A 23,188-nucleotide genomic window follows, 5' to 3' on the forward strand; every position below is an offset into this window, starting at 1 on the left:
TCACCTGAGGTCAGGAGTCTGAGACCAGCCTGGCCAACATGGTGAAACCCTGTCTCTACTAAAAATACAAAAAAAATTAGCACGGCATGGTGGCACTTGCCTGTAATCCCAGCTACTCGGGAGGCTGAGGCAGGCAAATTGCTTGAACCCAGGAGGCAGAGGTTGCAGTAAACTGAGATCACACCACTGCACTCCACTACAGCCTGGGCGACAGTGTGAGACTCCGTCCCAAAAAAAAAAAAAAAGATACTCATGGCAAGAGGAAACTCGGGGGATGGAAGAAGTCATAACACTGGGTTGTGGTGATGGATGTACAACTACATACATTAATTCAAAAGCAGCTGACTGCAGAGTTACAGTGGGCAACTTTTATGATCTATAAATTATACCGCAATAAAACTGTTTAAAATGTGTGCCCATGATTCACAAAGTAGATTGTGAATCTACTTTGAGATTTTTCAGATTTTAAGTGTTAGTCAAATTCATATTAAAAGCATTGGTTTAGGCTAGGCGTGGTGGTTCATGCCTGTAATCCCAGCACTTCGGAAGGCCAAGGCAGGCCAATTGCTTGAGCCCAGGAGTTCAAGACCAGCCCGTTAAACATGGCAAAACCCAGGTTGGCGAAACATCTCTATAAAAACTACAAAAATTAGCCAGGCATGGTGACATGCACCTGTGTCCCAGCTACTTGGGAGACTAGGGTGGAAGAATCACCTGAGCCCACTGCACTCCAGCCTGGGAAACAGAGTAAGACTCTGCCTCAAAAAAGCCTCAAGAAAAAAAAAAAAAAAAAAGGCAAAACAAAAAACATTGATTTTTTTTTCTTTCTGTGCTGCAAGGGTATTTGTCTAAAACACGCTTTCTCAACTTCTGTTAATTCTATTAATATTCTGGACCAGATAATTCTTTGTTGGGGAGAGTTGTCCTGTGCACTGTGGGATGTATAGCAACATTCCTGACCCACTCACTAGTTGCCAGTTGCATTCCCTCCTCCCAACTGCAAAGATTGAAAATGTCTCCAGACATTGTCAAATGTCCCCTGGGAGGTGAAATAGCTCCTTGGTGAGAGCCACTGCTCTAGATGCTGACAATTGAAAAAGACATTTGCTCTCTGGGGGAGTGATTGACAAATACAAAGGTGTTGGGGGCGCTCTCCAACTGTAAGTCTTGTTCTAGTGCCCCACCCACCAGCCCTTAGCCAACAAAGGATGCTTTTTCTTTTATGGTGGCACATCCACCTATGCTCTCTGTATATGCTACAGCCAGTGCTACTTCTAGATTATAAATCATTATTATTATTATTTTGAGACAAGGTCTACTGCAGTGGCATGATCTCAGCTCACTGCAACTTCTGTCTCCTGGGCTCAAGCCATCCTCCCACCTCAACCTCCTGAGTAGCTGGGGACTACAGGCATGCACCACCATGCCCGGCTAATTTTTGTAGAGACAGGGTTTCACCATGTTGCCCAGGCTGGTCTCGAACTTGGGAGCTCAAGTAATCTGTCTGCCTTGGCCACCCAAACTGCTGGGATTACAGGCATGAGCCACCACGCCCCGGCCCTGTTTTTTCAATTAAGACTAATTTTATAGTCCTGTGTCCATGAAACTCCTTAAATGTGGCACCTTGCCCAGAACCTACGCAACTGGGTTCTCCATAAATGCTTCGTGGCCACTGGCTCTGATATATGAGTAAAGCACCAGGCAATTCAGTTTAGCCAGCATTAACCTAGCATCTTTATGTTCTAGGAATTCTGGGGACACTTTTTTCTTTTAACTTTAAGGTTGAAGTCATGATCACCACCTTATACATGCAGTCATTGAGGCTCAGAGAAAAACTAAGTGACTTGTGCCTAAGATCACACAAGTGGCAGAGCTGGGGTGGATTCAGGACTGAGTCTGTTGCTCTTACTCGACTTCCAAGTTAACAGTGTCTCCCCTACCTTCTGAGGGCTTGCCATGGGCAACACACCATGCTGGATGTCTAATACAGCCCATTTTAAAACCTCACTGTTATGCCATGAGGGGGGTAGCATCATTCCTTTACAGACAGGAAAATAAAGGCTTAAATGAAATCCTTATCCAAGGTTGCAGAGCTGGATATCCCAAAATTTGAACTCAGATTAGTCTGAACTTGGAAGCCCATGTTAACCACTACACCCTATTGTCTCCCCTTATGTATTAATATAAATGGCCTGTTCCTTTAGGAAGGGTTAGTCAATGGGTTTTGTTTCTCTTTTGAAGTTAGTAGATGATACACTTTAATTCAAGAAGACTGGGATTTGGCCTACTCATACATTCACTTGAAGTTTCTTTTATAACATTAAAAACCCAATCCCAAGCAGGCATGGTGGTGCAGGCCTGTAGACCCAGCTACCCAAGAGGCTGAGGTGGGAGGATCAACTGAGTCAAGGGGTTCAAGGCTGCAGTGAGCTATGATCATGCCAGTGCACCCCAGCCTGGGCAACAGAGCAAGACCCTGTCTCTAAAATAAATAAATAAATACGCCAGGTGTGGTGGCTCACACCTGTAATTCCAGCACTTTGGGAGGTCGAGGCAGGCAGACTGCTTGAGCCCAGGAGTTTGAAACCAGCCTGGCAAACATGGAGAACCCCATCTCTACCAAAAAGTACAAAAATTAGCTGAGTGTGGTGGTGCATGCCTGTGGTCTCAGCTACTCAGGAGGCTAAGGCGGAAGGATCACTTGAGCCTGGGAGGTGTAGGTTGCAGTGAACCAAGATCACACCACTGTACTCCTGCCTGGGTGACAGAGCAAGATCCTGTCTCAAAAAATAAATAAATAAATAAATAAATAAATAAGCCAATCCTATCAATATCTGTGGGATACCTAGAACTGTCCTGTATGACAAATCTCTACTCAGTTGTCAAGAAGTGATTCAGTTATAATTCCACAACTGCTATCATCACAGCTAATCATTTCTTGCACTTTCTCTTCTCTGGTTCATTCGCTTAGTCAATAACCGCATCACTAAGAATCTAAGATTCGAAATGCATATCGAATAATCGTACAAATCATAAAAATCATAAGAAAAGCACCAGAAAGAGTACAGATGAATTTGGATAATTTCTAATGGGAAGGCTGCTCAGGAGGGTAAAGGAAAGGCAAGGAATCTGAGTTCTGTAGGAAGAGTTGGGAGCTAATTTTCAAGTGTGGAAAGAAGAGCTTCCAGTCCCAGGGAACAGGATGTGCAAAGCCCCTCACCCCACCTTACCCCTTACTAGGTGAAAGGAAACCATGTGCCTGAAGCTTTGAAAAGGAGCCACAGACAGCAGTAGCCGGGCCATGCAGGGCCTTCTGGACCACAATAAAGAGAAATTATAGGGCCTGAAATTGGGGTATAACATGGTCAGATCTCCTTTTTTTTTTTTTTTTTTTTTTTTTTAGACAGAATCTCGCTCAGTCACCCAGGCTGGAGTACAGTGGCGCAATCACAGCTCACTGCAACCTCTGCCACCACTCCTGGCTAATTTTTTATTTTTTGTAGAGACGAAGTCTCACTATATTACCCAGGCTGGCCTCAAACTCCTGGACTCAAGTGATCCTCCCGCCTCAGCCTCCTAAAGTGCTGGGATTACAGGTATGAGCCACTGCGCCTGGCCTAGATCTACATTTTTAATGATCACTCTGGCTGTGCCACACATAAGCAAAATGACTCTGAAGCAACCTTTACCAGGACACAGTTCAAAGATCTGGATCCTGCAAAACAAGTTTGTTTGTTTCTTTTCTTTTTCTTTCTTTCTTTTGTTTTTTTTTTTTTTTTTTTTTTTTTTTCCTTTTTCTTTTCTCTGGGGTGTGGCACATCACCCTGGCTGAGTTAGCTCCCTTCTTTTTTGGTTTTGTTTGTGAAGTTTAAAGGCCAGATTTATATCAGGCCTGGGACCTGTTTTTCTTTCAAAAGCCCCCCAGCAAACTACCTTATCTCTTTCTAGATCCCTCCTCATTCTCTAATCTCTCTAATCTAACTTGCCAAGGGGCCTGTGGCAAAGGTAGAGCAATCTGTCCTTTCGGGCTTGCTCATAGTAAGTGCAGAAACAAGCCAAGAGAGAACCACAGATTCTGCTCTCTTACCCTCCCTATTATCCAATTGAGCCCAGTTAATTTTTTTTTTTTTAAAGCAAATCTGAGATAGTGTCACTCCCCAGGTTAAGATTCCTGCACTCCTCAGTGCCCTCTTGGCCACGTACCCCTCACCCCCAACCAGGTGGCCCTAGGCAACAAAGGTCTGGCTGGAGTTGGCCCACCTCCAAGCTTCCAGAACTGCTTTCAGTTTCTCCACTACAAGAAGCTTCACCCCACCCCACTCTGCCCTGCCAAGAGTTCTTAGCAGCCACTGACACTTCCTCCAGGAAGGCAATCCCACCCTACCAGTGCCCCAGTCTATGAATTGTCCTGCTCTGGGTCCGCAAGTACTCCAAGAAAGTAGTTTTTCTGAACTTCTCTGTAATTCTGGTTCACTGCCCTCCTCCCTAGGCCCCAACACATGCATGCACACACATGCACTTGTGCACACACACAGTAAGTAACTCCTGAAGGACAAATTCTGTGTGTCATAGGCCCAGCACCTAGCACAATGCCTGACACCCAGTTGGTAACCCTCCAAATATTTACTGAATGAATGGACACATAAAAATGAACACTTTCAGCCGGGCATGGTGTCTCATGCCTATAATCCCAGCACTTTGGGAAGCCAAGGCGGGCAAAGTGCTTGGGCTCAGGAGTTCGAGAACAGCCTGGGCAACAAAGTGAAACCCTGTCTCTACAAAGAATACAAAAAATAATAATAATAGTGTACTGGTGCATGCCTGTAGCCCCAGCTAGTCAGGAGGCTGATGGAGGAGGATCACCTGAGCCCAGGGAGATTGAGTCTGCAGTGAGCTACAATCATGCCACTGCACTCCAGCCTGCAGGCAGTGTGAGACCCTGTTTCAAAAAAAAAAAAAAAAAAAGGCCTTAAAATAAATTTTCTATTTCTCTTGTTTGGTCATGAAAGTGACCAGAAAACACTCAAATCTCAAACTTTGGAAGTGGTGCTACATCTCACCCATGGAAATTTGAAAAGATCAAAAACATCAATGCAGGCCACATATGCTCATGGTTTTAGAACCAAACTTCAGTTTTGGTTTTAAAACCAAAACTTCAGGAAAGTTTTCAGATATTAAAGCTACAGCAGGCAGCAGGAAGTCTTTAAGAGGTGCTGGTAATGATAACCCAATAAATAAATGTTAAAATAAAGCCAGGACAGAAACACTGAGTTGACACAGTTCCTGCATGAGCCCACTTTGGCTGCAAAACGCCAAGGCCACCAAGTAATTGACCTTGCTTTTTTTTTTTCATAGGTTTTGGGGGAACAGGTGGTGTTTGATTACATAAATTCTTGAGTGGTGATCTGTGAGATTTTGGTGTATCCATCACCCAAGCAGTATGCCCTGAACCCACGACCTTGTTCTTAATTCTGTACCTAGCTCTCCCTTCTGCCTACTACAGTCAGTGGCCTGTTCTCATTCATCTAATGCCCTTCATGATCAACTCCTGGGCTTGCACCTTTCAAAAAGCACACTCCCCACTTCATCTTTTTTGCATTCCTTCTTCAGAAATAACCACACGGCATTATTATTTGTTTCTGTCTTTTCTGCTAAATTCAACGGGGACAAATAATATACTGTCCAGGTCTGAATTGGAATGTGGTCTGTGGACTAGCGTAGTGCCACTTGGGAGTTCGTCAGAAATGCAAACTCTTAGCTTCCACCTCAGACCACCTGATTCAGAATCAGCATTTTAACCAGCTTCCCCAGGAGATTCCTATGCACATGAAAGTTTGAGGAGCACTGGGCTAGATCCCACATTCACTCAACAAATATTTATCGAACCAGTATAGGATACAGAGGTGCTCAACATAAACATGAGGATACGGTGTGGAAAAAGAGCAAGCACAGACATTCCATTGTGACTAAGAAGCTCCTGTAAGTACTAAGAAGAGTATAACCCAGATGTTCCAGTAGAATAAATAATAGTTATATCAAAATTCAGAAGTGGCCACTGCAGCTTGGTTGTGGGAATTGGGAATCCGGAATCTGGGAACTTGACCCTCTTTGCAGCAGGCAGGAAGAATACAGGGAGGTGTGTGAGTGTGTGTGAGTGTGTCTCTTCCCTGCCTCTGCCACAGGCCGCAGGAGCTGACAAGGCCAAGTCCCCGCCCCCCTCAGCTGTCACCCTGTCAAAACAAAGCCGCTGCTGACAGCGCAGGGCCAGCCTGCCCCGCGGCCTCGGGCAATCCTCCCACCTCGGGAGCACGGCCCCCACATCTGGATCTGCAGCTGGGGATGACAGGGTGCCTAAACTGGCACGGAGAGTGGGTAGCAAGAAATGGGTGTCCTCAAACCAAGCAGTAGCGTCCGCGGCGCTGGGCTGTCACCTTGCCAAATCCTGTTTACACCTCGAGCAGCTGGGACAGCGTTTTAACTAAACAAGTAATAATACAATAATGACAGGGCTGTCACTGCGCGCGGCAGCGCCTCCGCCCCCAGCCGAGGGCGTCAGGCGCCACAAGACCCTCGCCTCGGGCTCTGCCCACCTTCGCACCCCGCGCTTTCCTCCCCTTCGCTTTCCCAAAGCGCCAGGAGTCCGGGAGTCTTCTCCACCCCGACTCCTTGCACCCAGTTCCTCCCAGTGGGACACGGGAAGGGATCGACTGCAGAAGGGACCACTCAGTCCCCCAAAAGATGTTTCCCTGCCCCTGGGTCGCCCACCACATGGAGAGCACCGCTCCACTCCCGCGAAAGTGACTCCAGCGAGCTCCTACAGAGCAACAAAACCCCAGAGTAGCCCGGGAGCTCGGATTCCGAAGCTACTCCTTTCAAGCGGAAGGAATGAAGGGCTCTCCGTCTTAGTGATCCCCTTCTTCAAACCCAGCAGGACTCTTATCCAAGAAGGAGCTAATTGGGCTCGGGCGACAAGAGCACTTCCGCGGTGCAGCGGCCCCAGGCGGGAGGCGGGAGGCGAGAGGCAGAAGGCAGAAGGCGGGAGGCGGAGGTGGAAGCGGGAGGGGGAGGGGGGTCCCGCGGGCTGGGCCCCTAGCACCCATCCGCGGTCCGAGAACGGCGAGCGCGTACCTTGCAGGCGGAGTACACTCCGAGTTTCTCCAGTTTCTTGGCCCGCGGAGCGGAGCGTAGTTGCGCCTTCTTCACGGCGATTCGGGCCGAGCCACCGCCTCCCGGTCCTTCGGCCGTGCCCGCTGCAGCCACTGCCGTTGCCGGACCGCAGGCGCCCGAGCCCCCGGCAGCAGCGGCGCAGGGGGAGCCCTGCGGGGGCGCCGGCGGCAGCACCACGGGCTGCGGGGGCAGCGGCCCGGGCCCGGCCCCTGCCCCGGCTCCTGCCCCGCAGCCGCCCGGCCCGGCCCCGCCAGCCTCGGACATGCCGCCCCGGAGCACGGCAGGAGGCGCCGAGTGTCAGGCGCCGCCGCCGCCGCCAGGGTCTCCCTCTCGGGCTCTGGTCGTCGGGAGAGCGAGACCCTCCCCCCACGCCCTCCCGCCCCCTTCGCCCACCCCCCTCCCCGCCCCCGCCCTCCCCCTCGCGCGCCGCTTGCCGGGCTAGCTCCGGCCGGGCCCCGCGAGCTGATGGTGGCGGCGGCGGCGGCGGCGGCGGCGGCGGCAGCTGCTCCCCCAGGAGGGAGGGGACTAGCGGCTCCGCTGCCGCTGCCGCTGCCGCTGCCACCGCCGCCACAGCACACGCCCTTCCTTGGTTATCCTGCCCGGGACTCTGCTCCGCGCCCTGGCTGCGGACATGTTCCTCGGGGCTGCGGACTGGGTGTGCGTGCGGGCGGGTGCCAGCCTCGCAGTGTGTGCCGGGGCCGGGAGGCCCCCCACGGCTTCTTTTCCGCTGCCCGCGGGGTTTGCACCCCCCACCCCAGTGCCTCGACACCTACTGCTCGCCCGCCAGGGGGCGAGGCCAATCCCTGGGTGTGGGTGAGGGTGGGGACGAGGGTGGGGGTAGGGGACTGGAGCCCAGGCACCTGCTGGCCACCTCCCCCCTCCGCGGCCCCCCATCCGACCCCCGCACGCCCGCACCAGTGGGAGGGGGCCGCCTCTCAGTCGTTTGTCCTTCCACTCTCTTCCACCCTGTCTCTGAGCAGAGACAACTTCCTCCACCCTAGCGGGAGCCAGAGGAAAAAAAAAATATTTTTGAAAAGTACCCGTCCATGCTAATCCTTTTCTTTGTTGCTAATTCACCAAAATAAAAGCGTGATGTTTTCCCTTTCTCTTTTTAAATACTTTCTGTCAAACTATGTTTTAATATAATTAACACTTTCTTCCTATAGCAATTTGTGGGTCAAATCTGCCAGAGGAGGGGGAAAAAACTTACTATTCCCTGTACTTTTTGTTTGAAAGTGCTGGTTGCTAAAAGAACGATTGTCTAAAAGCATTGTCAAAATAAAAACTATGTGCAGTGGAAAAAGTTTGAATACAAAAAGTTTGTTAACAGGATTCGTTTCTGGGTGGTGGTTCTATCACGTTACGTAGTTTTCAAAATTGTACCACCAGCGTGCATATTAACCAGGAAAAAGATATAAGCATCATTCAAAAGAATAAATACCGATTTTGGCCTCAAACTTAAAAAAAAAAAAAAAAAAAAAAACCCTCAACTCAGTTTTCAACTCTTGTTGAAAACTGTTGTTTTCTCTGTTGATGACTGTGGAGCATACATGTCAGTGCTGCGTTTGAAAGTGGCGTACGGTTGATCGCCTTCTTAAAGCAGGTTTTAAAAGTCCAGGGCTGTTTCTCAGGACCCTTCAGAAGTGCCCTACTTTTTGTTATATGCAATGTGGGTCATAATGTGCTTATTATCAGATTTTATGCATGCTATATAGCTCTCAGGCCAGACGCCTTAAGGGGTGTGCTTTTCGTTGGAAACATTCCCCTTCTCCTTTTTCCAGATTCTCTGTGTTATTTTGACTTGTAATGCAGTGTAATACATAAACATGGGAAGGTGGGGGACTTTGTAGATCTAAACAGTGATATTAGTTTAGACAGGGCAAAAGGCAATATTCTCTCCCAACTTGAGTCCAGTCTTGAGGGGATGAAATGGCAGATTCTTATCAGGTTCCGTTCAGGACAATTAACTTCAGTGCTTCCTTTCTTAGCTTGACGTGCTTCACGTTACCAGTGTTACTCTCTCCTGACTCTGCTGAGAAATTTCGCGGATTTTTGCCATTCTCCTCAAAGCAGGGTGAGAGTCTTAAAGGCTGTGCTTCTCTGATCAAACTCTAACATGGATTTAACAAATACTAATAAGAGCTTGGGTTCTACCTTGTAGGCGTTTGTCAAACTGATGGAATGGTCCACTTGAGATTTGTACATTTCACTGGATGTAAATGTTACCTCAAAATTTTTTAAAAAAAGAAAAGAATTACAAGCATTGAACTCTATTTAATGGTGCTCTTTGTACTTTGAGATGCGTCAAAAATAAGATGTATGGATGCCTCTATGCATGGGTAAAGGGTGGATGAACAGAGATACGATAAAGCAAATAGGGGACCATATAATAGTAGAGTCTAGGTAATGGGCACACTGCGCAATTCTTTCAACTTTTCTGTATGTTTGAAAATTTTCACAGTAACATATTGGGGGAAGGAACCCGGATTTAACATTAAGTCACCTATCACCTCCTCCTCCCAAGCGTCCCTCAGAATTCAGGAGGCAGACAATTTCCAGGATGTTTTGAAGCAGAATTAGCCATTCTCCTTTCAATCCACTCTAAAAACCATCACTGTCTGTGTGGCGAATGGCTTGTGCCATTAACTGAACATTATTTTTCATTATTTCCCTGCTCAGAGTACCCAGATGACATACTGCCTTAGGCTGAAGGCCCGCAGTTTCAAGACCTATTCAAAGTGTGTTATGAGCACCAGGCAAGGAAATTTCAAGGGCAAAGGATTCAGGAGGCTTATTGCTTTTCCATAACTAGGTTGTTGTAAGCATTCAATATGCTCTTTCTGTGCACACAGTACTTTTAAGAAATGACTACCAAGAAAATAAAAGGCAATGTTTTCATTTACAAAGTGTTTACCACTTACTGAGGTAAAGAAGCTACATTCAGGAAATAAAAGCCTGGAGAGTGGGCATAGTAGAGGCAGGCTGACCACTGGAGGTTACTTGTGGTATATTCACACAATAGAATATTTTATAGCTGTTATACAGAATGACCTTTATAAAAATATAATAACATAGATCTCTAAGAAACACTGTTGAATAAATCTCAGTGCAGCAGTTATGTTAAAAACAAACTCACACTGACATATAAGCACAATTTTGTATATGTTCAATAAAGGCATGGGAAATTCAAAAGTAATGAAAAGATTTTAAAAGGTGCATAGCAATAAAATAAAATTTCAACTTCACAACATGATATTATATAACAAGAAGTTGACAAGGTCCACCCCTTCCCATTCTCCCTGGTGCTGCAGTATACTTCAGCCAAACTCAGGAAACGCTTTCCTACCTCAGGGCCTTTGCATTTGCTGTACTATGCGGATACCCTCCACCAAACAGCATGGCTAGCCCTGTTCATCTGGTATTCCTTGCTCCAAGATGCCTTCCTAAGAAAGGCAAGTTTTGTGGTCATCTATTGTTATATCATCTAGCAGAGTTTCTTGCCATATTGCTTCCTACCAAGGCTACACAGCTTCTGTAATGTACCAGTAACCCTGGATCCCACAGATGGATTGAAATTGTCCCCAGTAAAGGCACAGACGCTAAAGGTACAGATCAAGTGGTCAAAAGTCAAAGTGCAGGTTTGACCCAGCACATGGCCCATGACTGACATTCTTCCCAGCCACCTGCTTTTAGAAACAGCAGTTGGATATGAGTGTGAAATAAAGAGATGTGAGGTCAATGTCTCAGTGGGGCCCCTTGGGCCAACCTTCCTCTGAGGGAAGTGGCTATAATTACTGAACATTTATTTTAAATTAAATAAAATAAATCCTCCTAGGAAAAAAGTATTGAAAATAATAATAAAATGAATCCTAGGATGGGGAAACATAAAATCCCCTTCCCTAGTTTTCAAGCATTTATGAATTAAATCATCATTTCCAGTGTGAATCTTAACCATGTCCCAAATACCATTAGTGCTCTTTTTTTTTTTTTTTTTTGAGACGTAGTCTCCCTCTTTTGCCCTGGCTGGAGTGCAGTGGCGCTATCTCAGCTCGCTGCAACCTCCACCTCCTGGGTTCAAGTGATTCTCCTGCCTCAGCCTCCCGAGTAGCTGGAATTACAGGTGCCCACCATCACACCCAGATAATTTTTTATATTTTTAGTAGAGACAGGATTTCACCATGTTGGCCAGGCTGGTCTTGAACTCCTGACCTGATGATTTCCCAAAGTGTTGAGAACTCCTGACCTGATGAACTCCCAAAGTGTTGATGAACTCCTGACCTGATGAATTCCCAAAGTGTTGAGAATTCAGGCGTGAGCCACCATGCCCAGCCCCATTAGTGCTATTTTATTCAACTTTGTTTTTTCTTTTTGAGGCAGGGTCTAGCTCTGTCACCCAACCTGAAGTGCTGTGTTATGATCAAGGCACACTGCAGCCTCCACCTCCTGGACTCAAGTAATCCTCCTACCTGAGTTTCACAAGTGGCTGGGACTACAGGCATGTGCCACCACACTCGGCTATTTTTTTTTTCCAATTTTTATTAGAGACAAGGTCTCAATATGTTGCCCAGACTGGTCTCTCACTCCTGGCCTCAGCAATTTTCCTGCCTGGGTCTCCCAAAGTGTTGGGATTACAGCTATGAGCCACTGCACTACCCAACCTTATTTATTTTTGTTGTTAGTTATTCTTAGTTATTCTTAGTAACAATCTTCTATTATTAATATGAATAGACCTAAGTATATTTGGCTAAGCCTTGCCCTTGTAAAGACAGAGGGGTTTTTTTTTATTGCTTTCTGTTTTAAATATTAACACATACTTGTTTCACCAGTTTCCTTATCATTTACAATGAAAGTACAATACAAGCAAAAGAAATGAAGTCAGCTTTCTTCTGAATTCAGGCTAAATGACTTTCTACTTTTCAAAAGCAGTACATGAGAATTTATTGTTTCAAGCACCTTGAAAATTATATAAGGAAATCAAATTTCCGAAGAACCAAACTTTGATATGACCTTGATTTTCTGGAATGATAAGAACATCGTAAATGTTATTCCTGTTAGTGCCAGATAATTGTTTAAAATAAACCTGAGGGATTCTAATTCCCTAAATGTATAAAAACATTCATACATATAGTTTCACAAATTAGGAAAAAAAATCTTTCTCAGAACAGGTTTTCCAATTCAGGGTCCCCTTATAAGGGAAGCCTTTACTGTAAAAGGCATCCATTTCTTAATCCTAACTCCTGATTGGCTGAGCACACGGCCACTGACCTTTAAGTCAAAAATCAAAGCACAGAGCAGTGTGTTCCAATGTATGAAATAGGTGCTCTACATCAGCAAATGCTTTGGGTAAGAAAAACAAAGAAAAATGACAACTGTTTAGTATAGTAACATGATACCCCTTCAAAACCATAACAATGTTATATTGTCATAAAATATTTCAAACCCATTGAAAAATAAAGTGATATATGTGTGTATTCACCAACCAGGTTTTTAATGTTTTCATTTTCCATAAATATATATAATAAATATATAATTAAGACTGCTCTTTTATACCTCTCTTTATCTCATTTTATCTCATTTCCCAATTCCCTGCCCACCCCAGAAGTAAATATGGATGGAGGTGTATCTTTGGTCATGTTTTTTGATGTTTGCAAAATAAACCCGTGGAGAAGGATCAAGTGAACTTTCACTGTAAAAGGCTAGACGAAGACATTTGAGGCTTTGTGGGTTGTCATCTCTCATAACTACTCAACTCTGCCAAGGTATCATGTTCTAGGAAAGGACACGTGTTTATCCTACATAGTTAAAAATCAAGCAAGATATTAGTATATAAGTACTCACCAAATGCTCCCATCTTTCTTGTTATTGTCTATACTATTTTATCTACATTTTTATGACACAAACTGACTTCCGATTTTACCACAGTATATAAGTTCGCTAGGGCTTCCATAAGAAAGTACCACAGATTGGGTGGCTTAAACACAGAAGTTTATTTCTTCAGAATTCTGGAGGCTAAAAACCCAAGATCAAGGTGACAGCCAGATTGGTTTCTTCTGAGGCCTCTGTCCTTGGCTTGTGGACAGTGGTTTTCCTCCGGTGTTTTCACGTGATCTTCTCTCTGTGTGTTTCTGTGTTCTCATCTCTTCTTCTAGGGATGCTAGTCATATGGGATTAGGGCCCACCCTCATGACCTCATTTATCCTTAACTACCTCTTTAAAGACAATCTCAAAATACAGTCACATTCTGAAGTAGTAGGGATTAGAACTTTAGTAGATGAATTTTGGAGGGACACAATTCAGCCCAAAACATGCAATCAATAGATCATTAACATTTCCGATATATTTTAACGATTCCCATGCTCAATATCTCTTTTACTCTTCATTGGTTTTTTTTCTTTCTAAACACATCTTTCAGCAGTTCTTTCCGAAAGAATCTAAACCACTACTTAGCTAGTCTTCTACTCAGGGAAGGCCTTAATCTGTAGGAGGTGAAACACCTGCCAACACATGTGTATTATATTTGGCTATGTTGAGTTTAATATTTTTGTTAGCTTGTAAAGAAAAATGACATCTACTCCAAATGGCATTTAACATCAATTTTTTAAAATAAGCTTTTATGCATTTTTTTAACACTGAAAGAAAAATGAAAGAAACAAAAGGAGATAGAGCCCAATATATATGTGTCTTCAACTGTTTTTGTCTTTCTGTTCTAGAATATTTATTCTATTTTTTCAGCAAGTTTTTTTTTAAGATAATATGAGCCTGGACAATATAGCAAGACCTGGTCTCTGCAAAAAATAAAAAAGCTACCTGAGAACAGGGGCACATACCTGTAGTCCCAGCTACTTGGGGGGTTAGGCAGGAAGATGGCTTGAACCCAAAAGTTCCAGGTTGCAGTGAGCTCTAATGGCACCACTGCTCTCCAGCGTGGGAGGATAGAGTGAAACCTGGTTTCTAAAATAAGCAAATAAATAAAATAAGCGATAATATGCTTTAGTTAAGTACACCAATTTTAATTGTTCAGCTCAGCGAATTTTCATATATGGAAACACTTGATTCCTCACCAGCCAGATCAATATATAGAACATTCCCAACACCAGAAAGACTTCCCGGCTGGGCACAGTGGCCCACGCCTGTAATCCAGCACTTTGAGGGGCCAAGGCGGGCAGCTCACTTGAGGTCAGGAGTTTGAGACCAGCACGGCCAAAATGGCAAAACCTGTCTCTACTGAAAACACAAAAAATTAGTTAGGCATGGTGGCATGCGCCTGTAATCCCAGCCACCTGGGAGGCTGAGGCAGGAGACTCACTTGAAACCAGGAGGCAGATGTTGCAATGAGTTGATATCACGCCACTGCACTCTCACCTGGGCAACAGAGCAAGACTCCGTCTCAAAAAAAAAAAAAAAAAAAAAGACTCCTTTTGCCCACTTCTAATCAACACCCTAAGGCAATTGCTAATAGCTTTATCATCATAGGTTAGTCTTGCCTATTCATAAAATTCATATAAAAATAACACAGCATGGACTCTTGTTGTTGGGCTGCTATTTTAAATTTATTTATTCATTTATTTATTTATTTATTTAGATGGAGTTTTGCTCTTGTTGTCGAGGCTGGAGTACAGTGGCGAAATCTCAGCTCACTGCAACCTCTGCCTCCCGGGTTCAAGCAATTCTCCTGTCTCAGCCTCCCAAGTAGCTGGGATTACAGGTGCCTGCCACCATGCCTGGCTAATTTTTTTGTTTGTTTTGTTTTTTGTTTTTTGTTTTTTTAGTAGAGACAGGGTTTCACCATGTTGGCCAGGCTGTTCTTGAACTCCTGACCTCAGGTGATCCACCCACCTCAGCCTCCCAAAGTGCTGGGATTACAGGCATAAGCCACCACGCCCGGCCTCCTTTTTAAAGGTATTATGTTTATGAAGTCCATCCTGCTGTTCCATTTAGCCTTGTCACTTTGTTTGTTTGTTTGCTTGTTTGTTAGATTTTGAAACAGCGTCTCACTCTGTCGCTCAGGTTGGATTGCCGAGATTGGAGTGCAGTAGTGCTATCGTGGCTTACTCCACCCTTAACGTCCAGGGCTAAACCAATCCTCCCACCTCAGCCTCCTAAGTAGCTGGGGCTACCTGCAGGCGCTACTACACCTGGCTAATTTTTATTTTTTGTAGAGATAAGGTTTCACCATGTTGACCAGGCTAGTCTTGAACTCTTGTGCTCAAGTGATCTGCCTACCTCGGCCTCCCAAAGTGCTCATCTTATAGGCATGAGCCACTGTGCCTGGCCTCATGTCACTTTTTTAAATTGCCATGTAGTATTCCACTGTATGACTCTACCACAATTTACCCATTTTCTTCATAGACATTTCTAGTTTTTTACTATTATTAATGAAGTTGTTATGACTATTCTTTTTTTTTTTTTCTTGTGAGATGGAGTTTCACTCTTGTCCAGGCTGGAGTACAATGGCACAATCTCGGCTCACTGCAACCTCTGCCTCCTGGGTTCAAGCAATTCTCCTGTCTCAGCCTCCCAAGTACCTGGGATTATAGGCACCTGCAACCACATCTGGCTAATTTTTAGTGGAGATGCGGTTTCATCGTATTGGTCAGGCTGGTCTCGAACTCCTGACCTCAGGTGATCCGCCTGCCTCGGCCTCCCAAAGTGCTGGGATTATTGGCATAAGCCACCGTGCCTGGCCCACCATTATGACTATTCTTAAATGCCTTTTTGTAGTCATATGAACTCTTTCCTCCAGGACATATACCTAGGGGTATGGTTGCTGAATCATAGCAAAAATGTAGTACAGCTTTAACAGATACTTCCAGTTTTGCTAAGTGATCATACCAGTTTAAACTCCTATCCCCAGTGTATAAAAATGACAGTGTTGACTGGGCATGGTGGCTCACACCTGTAATCCCAGCACTTTGGGAGGCCAAGGCAGACCAGCCTGACCAATATGTTGAAATCACGTCTCTACTAAAAATACAAAAATTAGCTGGGCATGGTGGCATGCACCTGTAATCCCAGTTACTCAGTTAGTCTCTTGAGCCCAGGAGGCAGAGGTTGCAGTGAGCCAAGATTGCGCCACTGTACTCCAGCCTGGGTGACAGAAGGAGACTGTCTCAAAAACAAAAAGAAAGTGGCCGGCACAGTGGCTCAGTCCTGTAATCCCAGCACTTTGGGAGGCCAAGGCGGGCAGATCACTTGAGGTCAGGGTTGAAGACCAGCCTGACTAACATGCTGAAACCCCGTCTCTACTAAAAATACAAAAATTAGCCGAGCGCGGTGGCAGGCACCTGTAATCTTAGCTACTCAGGAGGCTGGAGCAGGAGAATTGCTTGAACCCTGGAGGCGGAGGTTTCAGTGAACTGAGATTGCGTCACTGTACTCCAGCCTGGGTGACAGAGCAAGACTCTGTCTCAAAAATAAAAGAAAAAAAGAGAGAGAGAAAGGAAGAAAGACTGGGCAAATCCTCAAATCCTTTGCCATCTTGGCCAGGTTGGTCTTGAACTCCTGACCTGAGGTAATCCACCCACCTCGGCCTCCCAAAGTGCTGGGATTATAGGCATGAGCCATGGCTCCCAGCCAGTATAGCTCAGTTTTTACTGTAAGTTCACTGTAGTGCTTTTTAAGAATACTATTGTATCCCTTTAATGATCGTTTTTTCTTTAACTCTTTTTTTTTTTTCTTTTGAGACAGGGTCTCAGTCACCCAAGCTGGAGTGCTGTGGCACTATTTTGGCTCACTGCAACCTCTGCCTCCTGGGTTTAAGCAATTCTCCTGCCTCAGCCTCCCGAGTAACTGGGACTACAGGCGCCTGCCACCATGCCAGGCTACTTTTTGTATTTTTAGTAGAGACAAGGGTTCACCATGATGGCCAGGCTAGTCTCGAACTCCTGACCTCAAGTGATCCACACTCCTCGGCCTCACAAAGTGCTGGGATTACAGGCATGAGCCACCGCGCCCAGCCTTTTAACTCTATTTTGTTTGTTTGTTTGTTTGTTTGAGACAAAGTCTCACTCTGTTGCCCAGGCTGGAGTGTAGCAGCAGGATCTCAGCTCACTGCAAACTCCACCTTCAGGGTTCAAGCAATTCTCCCGCCTCAGCCTCTTGAGTAGCTGGGATTACGGGTGTGTGCCACCATGCCTGCCTAATTTTTTTGTATTTTTGGTAGAGACAAGATTTCATCATATTGGCCAAGCTGGTCTCAAACCCCTGATCTCAGATGATCCGCCTGTCTCGGCCTCCCAAAGTGCTGGGATTATCGGCCTGAGCCACCCACCACTCCCAGCCTTAACTCTCTTTTTAAAGCTGGATCACTCTTACACTCAGGCGAGAGAAATCCTATGTTGGGTCGCATAGTCTAGAGAGCTCCACGTGTCATAAACACTTAAAAAAAAAAAAAAAAAGGTGTGTGAGGCCAGGTGTGGAGGCTCACGCCTATAATCCCAGCAATTTGGGAGGGCTAGCCGGGTGGATCACTGGAGTTCAAGAGTTCAAGACCAGCCTAACCAACATGGAAAAACCCCGCCTCTACTAAAAATACAAAAAAAGTCAGCTGGGCGTGGTGGTGGGCGCCTGTAATCCCAGCTACTCAAGGGGCTGAAGCAGGAGAATCCCTTGAGCCCGAGAGGTGGAGGTTGCAGTGAGCTGAGATCATGCCGGGGAGACAGAGCAAGACTCTGTCTCGAAAAAAAAAAAAAAAAAGGTGTGTGAGTTATGAGATGGGGGTGGTGGTGTTAGTGTCTGTTGATATGAGTTCTAGACAGGGCGACCTTGTAAACCTAGACATTCACCCTTCTGCCTAACAATCTTCAAGCCCCGGGGAGACACACTTCCAGCATATCCCTTGCCCTAGATCCTCAAAACAAAAGGCACCCGCATTGGAATGCTGAGGAGTTTTTTGGTGAAAGAGGCATGGCTTTGGAGTGCAGAAAGAATTTGAGTGGCAGGAGTACTTAGGTAAGAGAAAAGACAAATTAATTAGCTTGTCAAATCCTCCTTCTTAGCATGAATGCAAAAGATTCTTGCATAACCAAGTATTGTTTCCCAGAGTGCCAAGCAGCTGATTTTTTTGCTTCTCTTTGTATTCCAATTCATGGTTCTGAAGATCCTCATGAATTAGCACAGTGTTCACTAACATTGCACAGAGTGACTGAGAAACATTTCATAGTATAAATTCATTTTACCCTCACATTTGTATATATAGAGATCTAAATATTACATATGGGAAACATGACATGAATTCTTTGGCAAATAGATGAACATTGAATGCAAAGACTAAACATTCTTAGAAAACAGCCTTCATAGTGGGGAACGGTGGCTCACGCCTGTAATCTCAGCACTTTGGGAGGCTGAGGCAGACGAATCACCTGAGGTCAGGAGTTTGAGACCAGCCTGATCAACATGGAGAAACCCCGTCTCTACTAAAGATACAAAAAAAATTAGCTGGGTGTGGTGGAACATGCCTGTAATCCCAGCTACTTGGGAGGCTGAGGCAGGAGAATTGCTTGAACCGGGGAGGCAGAGGTTGCGGTGAGCCAAGATCGTCCCACTGCACTCCAGCCTGGGCAACAAGAGCAAAACTCCTCAAAGACAAAACAAAACAAAACAATACCTTCATTCAAATTTGTAAAAAACTAATAATATGTTCAGCCTTATTTAAATATCTTTGACTAAAAATCTGAGCGTGATTAACCACAACTTCATTTGCCATTTAGTTTTGATAGATCATTCTGAATATTTTAAAAGAAAGAGAACTTTATGTGAAAAATAATTTTTAGATTTTTTTACATTTACTGTCATTCATATTTTCTGGATAAAAATAAATTTAAAATGTGAACGGTTTGGCTGGGCATGGTGGCTCACGCCTGTAATCCCAGCATTTTGGGAGGCCGAGGCGGGCAGATCACTTGAGGTCAGGAGTTCAAGACCAGCCTGACCAACGTGGCAAAACCCCGTCTCTACTAAAAACATAAAAATTAGCTGGGCTTGATGGCCTGTGCCTGTAATCCCAGCTACTTGGGAGGCTGAGGCAGGAGAATTGCTCAAACCTGGGAGGTGGAGGTTGCAGTGAGCCAAGATCATGCCAGTGCACTCCAATCTGAGCAACAGAATGAGACTCTGTCTCAAAAAAAAAAAAAAAAAAAAATTGAACAATTTGACTGCAATTATATTTTAAACCATGCACATGTAATAACATTTTAGCCATGTGCATATATTAATTTGAATTAAAAATTTAAAAAGGAGGAGAAGAAGGTTCATAAGAAAAAAATAAGTGCTTAAAACAATATTTGGCAAATGGTGCATTTTCAGTAAGTATTAGGGGTCCCCTTCTGCCACCCCTACTTTCTCTTTCTTGGTTTTAACCTGACATCAGATTAAACATCATTTCCCTTCCTCTTTCTTTTCCCACTCTCCACCCTCCGAATACAAACATGCATATCCTGTTTGAAATTTGGTTGCTTTATGGAAACAATCCTAAAATTTGGAAGATAACAGAGCCAGAAGATTTGACAGGAGACATTAGAGAAACCTAGTTAAGGTCAAATGGAAAAATTAGAAGTTCAGTTCTTCAAGATGAATAACATCTTTTAGTAGAATTCTGACATATGCCGTTTGCCAGGCACTTCTTGGCCTAGTGAGAAGTAATGGGCACTAAGAAACACGGGTGGGACCAAAGGAAATTTAACTCATGCCAACAATTTGACTTACAGGTTGGGTTGCCAGCCCCTTGCAAAACCAAATGAAAGCGTCAGGAAGTTAGCACTACTAGCCACATCCGTACATCTTAAAATACACACCTGGAATGTTTTAACAGCTGGAATCCAATTTCTAAGGTGATTCTTGAGAAAGTCAAATTTGATATAGCATTCACCAATAATAAAACAAGAAGAGTTGGCCAGGCGCGGTGGCTCATGTCTGTAATCTCAGCACTTTGAGAGGTTGTGGTGGGTGGATCACCTGAGGTCAGGAGTTCAAGACCGGCCTGGCCAACATGGTGAAACTCCGTCCCTACTAAAAATACACAGATTAGCCGGGTGTGGCGATGGGCACCTGTAATCCCAACTATTCTGGAAGCTGAGGCAGGAGTATCAGTTGAATCCAGGAGGCGGAGCTTGCAGTGAGCTGAGATCACGCCACTGCACTCCAGCCTGGGTGACAGAGCGGGACTCTATCTCAAAGACAGACAAACAAAACCAAAAATACAAACGGCAACAACAACAAAAACAAGAAGAGCTAACAGTTTTGGGGAACCTACTGCATGTTAGGTACTGTGATAACCCCTTTTTGCAAAACATGCTATGTAATCCTACCAGGATAGAAAAAGCTATTCTCATTTTATAGATGAGGAACCTGAGGCTCAGAGAAGTTAGATTATTTTCACCAGAGGCTATCCGGCACTTAACACTTTGATTTTCTGCCAATAACAATTGTGACTACCATCTGTTTATTTTTTATTTATTTAATTAATTTATTTTTTGAGACAAAGTCTCGCTTTATTACCCAGGCTGGAGTGCAGTGGCACAATTACAGTTCACTGCAGCCTCGACTTCCCTGGCTCAAGTGATCCTCCCACTTCAGCTGCCTGAGTAGCTTGGACTGCAGGCATGCACCACCATGCCCAGCTAATTTTTTTTTTTTTTTTTTTGAGACACAGTCTCACTCTGTTGCCCAGGCTGGAGTGCAGTGGTGTGATCTCAGCTCACTGCAACCTCCACTTCCTGGGTTCTCCTGCCTCAGCCTCCCAAGTAGCTGGGATTACAGGTGCTCCACTATGCTCGGCTAATTTTTTTGGTACTTTTAGTAGAGACAGGGTTTCACCATGTTGGCCAGGCTGGTCTCAAACTCCTGACCTCAAGTGATCCACCCACCTTGGTCTCCCGAAGTTTTGGGATTACAGGCGTGAGCCACTGCACCCGGCCCCAGCTAATTTTTTAAAAAAATTTTTGTATAGACAGGGGTCTCACTATGTTGCCCAGGCTGATCTTAAATTTCTGGGCTCAAGTAGTCCTCCCACCTTAGCCTTCCAAAGTGCTGAGATTACAGGCGTGAACCTCCGTGTCCAACTGTTTAAAATTAAATTTACTTTTTTTGTTTTTTCGTTCACATGATGAGTATTGCAAAATGGTTAACATTTATTGAGAGCTAACTGATGGCCTGAACATGGGTTGTAACTAATTTAATCTTTAGAACAACCCTATATTTGGAACCATTTAGTAGTTTATTTGCAATAAAGCACCTTCAGCTGCAGCACCTACAATTACATGTGATAAAACAAAAGTAGTAACAGAGACGGGGTCTCCCCCATCTCCTGATTTGAAAGCAGAGGGGAAAATGGGCTCTCTTCTGTCACCCTGCTGAGAATCCCATGCTCTGTGCAGAAGAGGGTATTTTCTATTCCAGAGCAGCACTCTTCAATACATCTTCCTGTGATAATGGGAATGTTCTCTATTTGCACTATTCAATATGGTAGCTACTAGCCATGTGTGAGCGTGAGAAATGTGGTTGATAAGATTTGATAAGCTAAAATTCTAACTAGTTTGAATTTAAATAGTCAATGTGGCTGGTAGCTACCATATTGGACAGCACAGTTCTAAAGGGGTTGACTGCTTGGTGGCTGAATTCTTAGCAGAGTCCAAGAGTTTCTAATGCTCCACTCTCCTTTCTCTTAGCTCTTCTGTTGGCCAGCTTCTGAGGCACGTATCTTCACACTAAGACCTCACTGCTAAGAACTGAGGATGAGGGAAAAACATGGGAATCTTTCTTACTCCCTCTATTAAAAACTAAATATTTAAGAGCTCAAATGCTTACTTTATTTGTTCATTCATTTGTTTAATAAATATTTATGAAACTTTTACTACATAGCAGGCATATTTACTACAAGTCTATGAATTGGCTCTGGGATTAAAAAGACAAGCAGAATGGGAATGAAGAGACAGACATTGCTTAAATAAACAAGTACATCATTACTAACATTACAAACTTGAACCAGCCGGGTGTGGTGGCTGTAATCCCAACACTTTGGGAGGCTGAAGCAGGCAGATCACTTGAGGTCGGGAGTTCAGACCAGCCCGACGAACATGAAGAAACCCCGTCTCTACTAAAAATACAAAATTAGCCGGACGTGGTGGCTCATGCCTGTAATCCCAGCTACTTGGGAGGCTGAGGCGGGAGAATCGCTTGAACCTGGGAAGCAGAGGTTGTGGTGAGCCGAGATTGAGCCATTGCACTCCAGCCTGGGCAACAAGAGCAAAACTCTGTCTCAAAAAAAATAAATAAAAATAAAAAAAGTCTAGGCTCGGTGGCTCACACCTGTAATACCAACACTTTGGGAGGCCGAGGTGGGCGGATCACCTGAGGTCCGGAGTTCGAGACCAGCCTGACCAACATGGAGAAACCCCGTATCTACTAAAAGTACAAAATTAGCCAGGCATGGTGGCGCATGCCTGTAATCCCAGCTACTCAGGAGGCTGAGGCAGGAGAATCGCTTGAACCTGGGAGGCAGAGGTTGCAGTGAGCTGAGATCATGCCATTGTACTCTAATCTGGGCAACAGAGCAAGACTCTGTCTCAAATAAGTAAGTAAATAAATAAATAAAATATGATAAAATAAAACAAAAAACTCGAATCAATGCAAAGCATAAGGAGTTGTGGAGGCATTTGACAAAGTGTGGAGGATTCCTGTGAAGCGTCAGGAAACACTTTTCTGATGATGCTGAAGTTCAACTGTGGAAATGAGGTTTTAATTGAGAAATGAGGCATGAGTTACAATTAACTGAGTGCCAGTGGAGAGAAAAGCCTTTGAGCAGAGGGAATAGCATGTCCAGTCCCGAGGTGGGCAGAGTGTGGATTACGTTTGAGGAATGTTAATGAATGGGAAAGTGGGAAGAGATTAGGCTGAAGAGTCAGGCTTTGGCCAGGCCCTACAGAACTTTGCTCATCATATTAGGACCTTTGACCTTTATTCCAGAAACAGTGGAAAGCTACTGAAAGGTTTTAAGCAGAGGAGTGACATGGTTAGAAAATAAACT

The 23,188-nt window shown here is 44.8% G+C and overlaps 1 protein-coding gene across 2 annotated transcripts in view; it reads right to left on the minus strand.

Annotated features, from left to right (window-relative positions):
• Window positions 1–7,464, minus strand: part of LOC105488963 (lysine acetyltransferase 2B) — a 117,720-nt gene extending 110,256 nt beyond the window's left edge. Inside the window, exon 1 of one of the 2 annotated variants that reach the window (XM_071090841.1) lies at window positions 7,129–7,464. In XM_071090841.1, the coding sequence (XP_070946942.1) occupies window positions 7,129–7,431 (303 nt within the window). In that variant the 5' untranslated portion in view covers window positions 7,432–7,464. The remainder of the gene's footprint in view (window positions 1–7,128) is intronic. The other variant, XM_071090842.1, reaches the window with a different exon arrangement.
• Between the last annotated feature and the right edge of the window lie 15,724 nt (window positions 7,465–23,188).

This window comes from Macaca nemestrina, chromosome 2 (genome assembly GCF_043159975.1).
Source record: "Macaca nemestrina isolate mMacNem1 chromosome 2, mMacNem.hap1, whole genome shotgun sequence".
NCBI lineage: Eukaryota > Metazoa > Chordata > Mammalia > Primates > Cercopithecidae > Macaca > Macaca nemestrina.